This window comes from Dendrobium catenatum, unplaced genomic scaffold (genome assembly GCF_001605985.2).
Source record: "Dendrobium catenatum unplaced genomic scaffold, ASM160598v2 fragScaff_scaffold_1676, whole genome shotgun sequence".
NCBI classification, from domain to species: Eukaryota; Viridiplantae; Streptophyta; class Magnoliopsida; order Asparagales; family Orchidaceae; genus Dendrobium; species Dendrobium catenatum.
Genome location: NW_021320138.1, coordinates 1,448,051 through 1,458,446, shown reverse-complemented (window position 1 = coordinate 1,458,446; position 10,396 = coordinate 1,448,051). Strand labels below are relative to the sequence as shown.

Here is a 10,396-nt window from a genome sequence, read left to right as displayed (position 1 = left end):
AAAAACCCTAAAAGGAGAAAAATTACGGGGTCTAGACCAGTTTGAATGAATCCACTATTATTTGCAGTTCATTACAAATGAGGCCCTTCATATGGGGGAAGGCCTTGGCTTGATATACATTATTTGAAGTACAATACATGGTGGGAATACATATAATCACAACTGATTTGTTTGCTTGGTCGGAAGGGCCGAAGTCGGTCGGTGACATAAGTTGGAAGAACTGTGTCGGCGGGCGACGGAGGTTATAAAGATCGTTGACTGGCGACAGAGGTAGGAAGAACCGTAGTCAGCGGGCGACAGTGGTCAGAAAGACTGTTGTCGAAGGGTGACAGAGGTCCATAATCAATTGAAAGCCGTGCAAAAGTCCAACGTTAGTGGGTGGCTGAGTAGAAGTCTGGCAACTAGCAGAAGTCCGATATCTGGTAAAAATCTGAAGAAAGTCTGGCGTCAGGCAGAAGTACGGTGTCGGGTAGCAATCCGACGAATGTCTGAAGAAAATCTGGCGTAGGATGGAGGTTTAGCGTCAGGTAAGAGTCTGACATCGGATAGAAATATGGCGACAAGCGGAGGTCCGACATATGGTAGAAGTCCAGTATCGGGTAGAAGTCCGACGAAAATGTCTGGCGACATGCAGAAGTCTGACATTGGGTAGAAATCCGACGACGAGCGGAGGTCCGACGTCGAGTGGAAGTTCGGTGTCGGGTAGAAATCCGACGACGAGTGGAGGTCCAACGTCGGGTAGAAGTCCGACATCGGCTTGAAGTCTAACGAAAGTACGATGACGGGTAGAAGTTCGACATCGGATAGAAATCCGGTGACGAGCAGAGGTCTGACATCGGGTAAAAATCTTGCGATGAGCGGAGGTCCGACATCGAGTAAAAGTCCGGTGTCGGGTAGATGTCTGTCGTTGGGTAGAAGTCCGACAAATATCTGGCGATGGGCAGAAGTCTGACGTCGGGTAGAAATCCGACGATGAGTGGAGGTTCAGCGTCAAGTGGAAGTTCGATGTCGGGTAGAAATTTGGTGACGAGCGGAGGTCCAACGTCGGGTAGAAGTACGGTGTAGGTTAAAAGTCCAACGAATATACGACGATGGGTAGAAATCTGGTGATGAGCGGAGGTCCGACGTCGGCTAAAAATCCGGCAACGAGCGGAGGTCCGGCGTAGGGGAGAAGTTCGACGTTAGTCGGTGGCCGGACAGAACTCCGGTGTTAGATGGCATTCGGGTAGAACTCGGGTGTCGGTAGGCTGCCGGGTGAAAGTCTGACGGTGGTTGAGGAGTCTTTTTCTTCTCTTCCTTGCTTCGTTCTCTTCTCTTCTTGCTTGGGCCTCCTTCCCCCCTTTAGGGTCCCCTTCTATGAGAAATGAGAAGTCTATTTATAATTTTCTAAGAGTAGCATGACCAGTAAATAACATGAAGATCAAGAATAAATTGTGAGTGGTTTGAATGGACGATTGATGTTGAATCTTTTGATCATAGACCGTTTGTTGGGCATTTGAAGGTCTTAATGATATCAAAATGTTACAATCTTAGGCTCGTTGGATTTGTCTCGCCGAGCCGCTCGATTCGACTCTAAGCATGAAATGTTTGGAAATTGTTTGATAATCCAAATTATGGTTGAACCTTCCAAATATGCTTTGGGCCTTCAATTTGGACCAATTTGAGCTTGATTCGAGTCGAAATTGGTGTTGTTGGGTTCGTATTTCCTAGACGTTCAGTTCGACTATAAGTTTGCTGAAATCGGAGTTTAGATGGTCTCCAATTTAATTTTTGAAGTTTTCAACTTGATTTTGCTTTGAGATTCGTGCCCGATTAAGATAATTTTTTAATGATATAACAATAAATATCATTTAAACATAGAGAAAGAAATGTTGAATTTGTATATGAAAAAAAAAAATAGAAATAGTAATAAACTGAAACATATAAGTATATTTGATAAAAAATTATATCAGAATATTTCGAGATATTTTGTATAAATTTAAAAATTATTAGATATATTAAAAATTAAAATAATACAATCTATTTCCCTTTCTTGCGTTGTAGAATCTTTTCGCCTCATATATTCTCAGTTCCCGCTCGCGTTCTGCATCTCTCTGGCGATCAAACGCTCACTCACTCACCCCGATCTTCTGAAGATTTTCTCCAAGAAAATGACGGAGATATCCTCTCTCATGCTACCTGCCGTCGTTCTTTCCGTCTTCCTCCTCACCATCTTCTCCAATGGACAAGAATCTCCGCAGTTAGGTATGCATCTCAATCCTCCTTCCCCTGTTCTTCTTTTCAATTCTTTATTACATCTCTTCTGTTTGCTGTTCTTATCTCCATTTCGATGTCTTGGATGCCATGGCAGGGCAACCCGATTACATGCGGTTCACATTCGACGCGTCCATGTTCCCCTTCGAGGCATACTACGACTACATCGTGGTGGGCGGCGGCACCGCCGGCTGCCCCCTTGCTGCCACACTCTCGGAGTCTCGCCAAGTCCTACTACTCGAGCGTGGCGGCGCACCGCAGGAATTCCCTTCCCTTGCTAGCCAAGAAGGCTTCCTTCGCGCCCTCGTGGACACCGACGCGCCGGACTCCCCTGCCCAATCCTTCGTCTCTGAAGACGGCGTTACGAATTCCCGCGGCCGCGTCCTCGGCGGCAGCAGCGCAATTAACGCCGGTTTCTACAGCCGCGCCCACCCCGCATTCTTCGATTCATCCACCGTCTCCTGGGACATGGCCCTCGTCAACGACTCCTACGACTGGGTTGAACGCGGCGTCGCATTTCGCCCCCATATCCGAAGCTGGCAATCCGCCGTCCGCGACGGCCTACTCGACGCCAACATCACCCCTTACAACGGCTTCTCCGTCCACCACCTCCCCGGCACCAAGATCGGCGCTTCTACCTTCGACTCTTTCGGCCGCCGTCACTCCGCCGCCGACCTTCTCAACTTCGCTTCTCCAGACAACATCCGCGTCGCCCTCCGCGCTTCCGTCGACCGCATCCTCTTTAATTCCCCATACGGTACGTGCCTCTTTTCCCGCTTTTCTTCCCCACCTCTTCCTTTTATTGAAGAATCCAAATCCGATGCACAGGGTTGTCATCACAGCGGCGGAGCCAGGCTACGTCGGCGATCGGCGTCGTCTACCGGGACAGGTACGGCCGACACCACTATGCGAAGACGAGACCTGGAGGGGAGGTTATATTATCCGCAGGGGCACTGGGATCCCCACAGCTTTTGCTTCTCAGCGGGATTGGGCCGCGCCCGTACCTCTCCTCATGGGGAATCCCCGTCGTCGCTCACCATCCCAACGTCGGGCAGTTCCTATACGACAACCCGAGGAACGGCATCTCCATCGTCCCCCCTGTTCCTCTCGATCATTCCCTCATACAGGTGGTGGGCATCCCTTCCGATGGCTCCTCCTTCATCGAGGCGGCCTCCAATGTCGTCCCCTTCCGCTCCCCGACCCACTCAGTCTTCCTCCACAACCCTTCATCTCCTATCTACCTCACCGTCGCCACCCTCTTCGAGAAGATCCCCGGTCCTTCCTCCGTCGGCTTCCTCCGCCTCGACACCCTCGACGTCCGCGACACCCCCGTCGTACGATTCAACTACTTCTCGAGCCCGGACGACCTTGCTCGCTGCGTGGTTGGGCTCCGGCGGATCGGTCAGGTTCTTGACGGCCGCGCCATGGACGAGTTTCGCATCCCCGAGTGGTGGATCGGCGGTGCCGGGAGGGAGTTCCGCTACGTCGGTGCTTCCCTTCCGCGCAATCGTTCCGACGACGCCGCTATGGAGGACTTCTGCCGCCGCACCGTGTCGACCATATGGCACTACCATGGCGGCTGCGTGGTCGGAAAAGTGGTGAACGGAGATCACAGGGTAATGGGGATCGGTTCTCTCCGGGTTGTCGACGGCTCCACCTTCTCTGCCTCGCCCGGAACCAACCCCCAGGCTACTCTCATGATGATGGGAAGGTCAGTTAGTCCCATGGTTCCTACAGTTCTTGAAAGTCTGTATCTTTTGTTTCTTTTTTTATGAATTTTTTTTTCTTTATTTTGATTTGCTGAAGGTATATGGGGAGGAAGATAATCGAAGAGAGGAGGAGGATCAAGAGAGGTAGGAGATCGCCGAGCACTTCTCATGCTTGGGAGGAAACGATGAGAAAGAAAAATGGGTGAAAGTGGAAAGATAAGCAGCTTCTGCCAGGCCAAGTGAAGAACTAGGCAATGGTGGCGTCATCCTCTTCCTACCTAGGAAGACTCTGCTTAAGCATTTAAGGCCTTTTTTTTTTCGTTGGGATTATTCTTCTTTTTTTAGATACAGTTTTTCTTGAAAAGATTACGAATACATTTTTCCCCAAAAAAAAAATTTATGAATATATGTTGTATGTGGGAGTCCGATGTCATTTCTTAGTTTTTTAAATAATAATAATAATAATAATGGGCTTCAATCGAGTGAAAATAAAATTAATATATATATATATATATATATAATCATTTTTAGACAATATTGTATTTAAAATATGTATCATTAGATGAATACATTAAAATTAGGAAAATTATAAGTACTTCTCCTTGGGAGAATATTGATAAATACTTTAGTAGGACAACTTTAATAGGGCTAGTTATTTCAAGGCCAATTCGAATGAGGTATTTTCAATTCTAAACACTTTTTTTATTTATAATGAGGTCAATTTTCTCAAGCATACTCAATGGATTTGTTTTATATTGCACCATCTTATATTTAGAGCATATCATTTTTCTAAGTTTATTGGTCATATAGACTCATTGGTGGAAAATAATTTAACAATTTATTACTATAATATGATGAATATATAGTTAAAAAGTTTAAACAAGTAGGGCCTTCTCTTATAGTCAAAGATTTTTAAGTTGTTTGCACTCTAATTCTCACGTTCTTTTTTTCGAAGGTGAGTGTGCACTTAATATGTTATAAGGCCAATTTGTCTCTTGATGATGTAGGGCTATTACCAAATTGAACCCAATTTTTTTTAGTACAGATGAGTGATTTAATGTGCATGCTTAAACACTACGGTCCAAGGTGAAAAACATTTTCTTTAATGTTCGCATTATAATATTTCATCCTCTTCCTTTTGACTTCTTGTTTTAATGACACTTGAGCTTAAAGCTCTTTTAGTAAGTCCATTATAATTTTACGCCTTTTTTGTGACTTTCTTCACATAATGTAGACTCATTTTTAAAGTTTGCAATGGTCACTATTCACTTTGCCATGCTCACTCCACCAGTAGTAGTAGCAGATTTACGAGAGAGTGCAAATGGAATCTAACATATCATTGAGGATGACGTGTATCTCAATGTTCACAGGACAAAGGGTTGCACCTCCACCCATTTGTCTTTTGCTCTTTCACCTTTCTTCCTAAACAAGTTGAGAATCTACTTGTTTGTCGCTATAGCTTATTCACTTTTCTAAGGATGGTAGATGGATGTAATTTCATTGAATTGTCAAAATTCTTTAATATTATTTTCATCATATTGTAATTAATTATTAATAGTGTTAGTATTCAGCAACCTTTGTTAGTAGATTATGTACTCATCTTGGCTAGGGATTTTGATTCGATACATTTGGAGTAGTTCACCACCACTATGATAAACTACTTATGCTTAATGGAAGGTAGAATTGGCCCTATTAGATCCATTCCCCAAATTACAAATGACCAAATGCTAGTTATAAGTTACAACTTATGTGAGGGATGCAACTACATTGGGGTGATTTTTTGCATTGCAAGCATCTCAGAGTTATTTCGAAAAGTCAATCAAAAGTACCCTTATCCAAGGATTCTATGGGCAAGAGTTCTTCCTTCATAGTGGCTCTCATACTCACCCGAGTGTATTTCCTTCAGGACTTGCTCTATCTCTTTTTTCCTTCATGCTCATCATGTTTGAGGACGAAGTCCCCAAATTCGTCTCTCATCAAGATATATTGGATGGCTTTGATTTTGAATCTCCACGAGTCAACTATGGAGGAAAAGATCTTTCATGTTATCAAATACTCAATTTAGAGATCAACCTAAATCATTGAGTAGATATTTTCAACTAGGATAATTTATTTATCTTTGACACTGGAATGATATAACTTGTAAGATTTCATCTTGCACTTTGGACTCCTCATTAAGTTAATACTCTATCATTTGTGAGTCAGAATGTAGTGCTAGATGACTTATCCTAATTACACAATAATAAATGTTAATCTAGTGATTAGGACTTCATACTCTACTTGATTTGTGACTTAAAACCTAATATTGATGACATGTGTTTGGTATGATCCATGTTGGTCTCTTCAAAACTATGAGGAATCCAATTTTTTGCTCACATGATGCCCCATTCATGTATAAGATTCACATCTATTCATCTTCACTCACTACTTCCTTTTCGACATCTATAAGTGTAAAGTCAATGAGAAAGTTAATGAGCGCTCAACTTTGATGGCCATTCTCAAAGTGTAGATAATATGGAACTCTGGTAACTCGACATGCAATTTTAATAGTCACTCGGAGTGGTTGGGTTTAGCGAGTATGATCTCAAGTGGGTGGTCATTGATGACTTGGATCTAATGCCCTAGAAATAAAGTCAGTGTTGTTGAGCCTCGTCTATTATGGCCAATACTAGCTTCTCCATGATAAGGTATCTAAACTCCTCAAAGCATCTTGTTTACATGATAAATCAATGGTTGCTTCCTTCTCAAATTAAGACCAAGCTTACAATATCCTTGCTTACTCCTAAGGAAAGGGGTAATTTCTTGCCAAGCAATGTGGCACTATAACAACAACGGCGAGGATGGGAACCTCTTCAATTCTTGGAAGGCGACTTCATACTTTTTGCTCCATTCAAAGTGATTGGCACTCTTAAGACCTTTGAAGAATTGTGAGCACCTAACTTGTCTTGGAGTTGAACTAATTGAGTTTAGTTATTTACTCAATTAATTGTTACTCCATGAAATTCTTGGCAATGGCATCACCAAGATAATCTTCACTTTACTTAGGGTTAACTTGACTCCTTCATAAGAGAGAAGGAGAGCCTTCTATCAGGCCGGGAAAGTGTCTTACCCTGTTCTCTCCCTTGCTGCCCCTGCGCCTGCTGATGTTGTTCGTTCGATGAATGGGGTTGTTCTCCTAATGTGGCTCCTGCCCTTGTGGTTGTATCTGATAGTAATTATTGTATTAATCTTAGTGATAGTTTGATTGTTGGTGATGGTGCGGAATTGTCTGTTGATAATTATGTTTATTTTCTTAATTGTGGTGAGGAAACCTTGGCTTTTGTTGAGGAGGAAGGTAGTGTGATGCCTCTAGTGGATGTACCTATTTCTATCATTTCTAATGCTAATATGTTAGCTCATGATGCTAAAGATGTTAGGTGGCAATGTGATTGGCTACATGATGACATGGCTATTGATAGTGGGAGGACTTTATTGATAACACCCTGGATACGGGCTTGCTCGATAATTTTGTTAGGCAACGTAAACATAATTTCAAGAAGAAATGATTTTCTTCTTTTGGATGGTTTGGGTTGTGTTATTTTATTCTTCCGATTTTGTCTTTCCTACTCTTAGTTTGCCTCGCAAAAAAAAAAAGAGAGAGCTAAGAACTTGCCTAATCATGCATCCAAAGTACTTTTTCAGGGTGGCAAATGTAATGACCTTCATTTTCACCCAATTATCATTACTTGACATGATTTCTTGCAAAAATGAATTTTCTAGCTAGGAGCACTTTTGTGCTATGTTGGTGAGCACGATGATGCTTCTCTCTATATTGTGGCTTTTGGATTGAGTGGCACTGGGCTATCTGTGAGAGAGCACTACACTGTTGGGTAGGTAGTGTTGTAGCACTACTACCATAACAACACTACCTACCTTAAAACTATTTTTAATTAAATATTTATGTTCATTTTCATTAAATCCCTCACCACCATCCCCTCCCCCTCATTTTATCTACTTTAGCTAGGGAGAAGAGAGAAGAGAATGGGGAGAGAGGAGGAAGAAAGAGAAATTTTACCTTGGGCCATTTTTCTCCTTTGCGCTTAATGTGAAAATTATTCATCTCGTTGTATGTGACCTTGACCTTACTTCTATTTTCAGTTATTTTGATTTCTAGTTTTTTCTCTCTCAAATCTTATAAAAATGTATTATATTGGATTTCAGCAAATTTTTTTCATGTAATTTTAAAAATGTATAAATATTTCCATTCTGAATGTTTTGATATGATCATATTTAGATTTCACCATGTAGTTCTGCATATGTGATATTTTACTTAGAATGATAAGAATAAGGACAAATTTCAGAAATAATTATGATTGCAAATAAAATAAATTAAATAAGTATAAAAAATATTATAAGTTTTATTTAATTCCTTTTCCTTTCTTCAAACGACATAATAAAGAAATGGTTTGAGATTTTAAGATAGAATATGAAGAAAGAGGAAAAGAAGATTAAGATTTAGAGGCTGTAGAGCGATTTTTGTCTGTCAAGCCTTTTAGAAGATTTATATGTTTTGTTGTAAGTAATAATTACCCTATTTCTAATTTTAAGGATTTTGTATTTTTGATATTTTTCTGATCAAATTTATAATTTTGTTACCGAAAAATAGCTATGATTTTATATTGGTAAAATTTTCACCACGTAAATTTTTATATATTATAGAGCTTGATATTATAATTGTTTTGAATATTTATTTGAGATTTTTTACTGGGTGTTTTTGAAAATGCAATGGTTTTTGTCAATTAAGAAACTTATTTTGAAGTCTAAAAATAATGATTTAGTTTAACTAAAGTTTCAAAATATTGTTTTATATCATATCTAATAATTTGGTTAAATTTTGAAATTGTTAATTATTTTCTTAATAGAGTTTTTTATTGTATATTGTTATTGCATTTTGACACTTTCTAAATTAAGCTCAATTATACTTTATTTGCTGCAATATATTGGAAATGAATGTGAATATGTAATTAAGATTATTATTTTAATATTGTGATAATAATATATGTAAAAGACAAGTAAAGACTGGTGTTGACCTCGATTTTGCCCGAATGTGGGCATGGTGGCTTGAGTTGACCAAGTCAACTTTTGACTTGGTCAACCCAAGCCTTAATGGGTCAAAATTGACCCTTTAGGCCCTTTTAGAGCCCAAATCGAATCCAGCCTCTTTCATGGCTCAATCCTTGGATTTCTTTGACCTATTTGACCGATTTGACCAAGTCCAACGTTGACTTGGTCAAACCAAGCCACTAATAGGTCATAATAACCTATTAGAGCCCATTATTACCCAAATTAATGCCCTAATTGATTTCTAGCGTTTTGGAATTCAAAATCCCGTGGTCTTAAGCCTAATTTCCCTCCTAAATTCATCTAGATTAGATCCTAGCCGTCCCTTGGTCGTTTAGGAGTTTAAATAGGTAGAAAATTAGGTTTAGAGGAACTTTTGGCTCTTGCTCTTTGGAGAGACCACCTGAGACCTCCAAACTTTCGGTGAGAGCTCCCACTTCCCTCCTACATCTTCCCCTACCAAATCCCGACGCTTAGACCCCGCTGGTGGCGATCCTCCGGCGAACCCGAGACGAAATTCCTTCCAAGGCTTCGTCCCGTCGATCTAGCATGCTTTGGATCTCGACGTCAACTAGGAAGTTGTTCCTGGAGAGTCCATGAGTCCAACGAGCCCAAGATCGCCCGAACCCACCGTGTGGATTGAGGTATATTTCAAACCCTAGCTAGAACACTTAAAGTTAAATAGATTCCCAAACACTAAATATTTTATCTAGTTATTAGTTTCCCATGAATGCTCTTCTCTATTAAAGTTTAGATATAAAATATCGTTAGATTTTGTCCACCCGATAGAGAGAACGAGGCAAAAAACACCCTGATCTCTCGGATTTGCCCTAGGTACAGATCTGCGGAATCTTGACCGTTCGATTCGCGAGTAACGGTCCAGATCGCGCGATCTGGAGCCCTGGTTCGCTCGTCCGTCCGCCTGGTTGAGAGGTTGAACCGTCCAGCTCGATCCGAGCCGTCCATCCGAGAAGGCGGAGGATCGGACGGCTCTCACGCTTAGCCTACGTGGCTAAGTGGATCGGCACCCGTGCGCAATGATTGCGCCAATCATTGCCGGCGGCGCAATCATCGCGCCGCATGGCAATGATTGCTCCGCGGTTTCGGGAGCCACTGGGAAGGCGCCACGCGGCGCATTAACAGCCGCCGATTACTTTAATGTTATTTGTTTTTTAAAAAAGCTATTTTAACTTCTAAAATTTGCCAAAAATTCATTTTTTGTCCGATTTTGACGTACAATACCTCGTTGGATTCGTATCGTCGTCCTCTACATGTTAAATTTTTTTTATATATATAAAAATGACCTGTGGATTTTAATTTATTTAAAAAAAAAA

General features: G+C 41.4%; 1 protein-coding gene across 1 annotated transcript; it reads left to right on the top strand.

Annotated features, from left to right (window-relative positions):
- The first annotated feature begins 2,022 nt into the window (after positions 1 to 2,022).
- LOC110096808 ((R)-mandelonitrile lyase-like) lies at positions 2,023 to 4,188 on the top strand. Its single transcript, XM_028701328.1, has 4 exons — positions 2,023 to 2,244; positions 2,351 to 3,010; positions 3,082 to 3,964; positions 4,060 to 4,188. Exons 1-4 carry the CDS (start codon positions 2,151 to 2,153, stop codon positions 4,166 to 4,168), a joined length of 1,746 nt encoding a protein of 581 aa, XP_028557161.1. The 5' UTR covers positions 2,023 to 2,150; the 3' UTR covers positions 4,169 to 4,188.
- Positions 4,189 to 10,396: the final 6,208 nt, after the last annotated feature.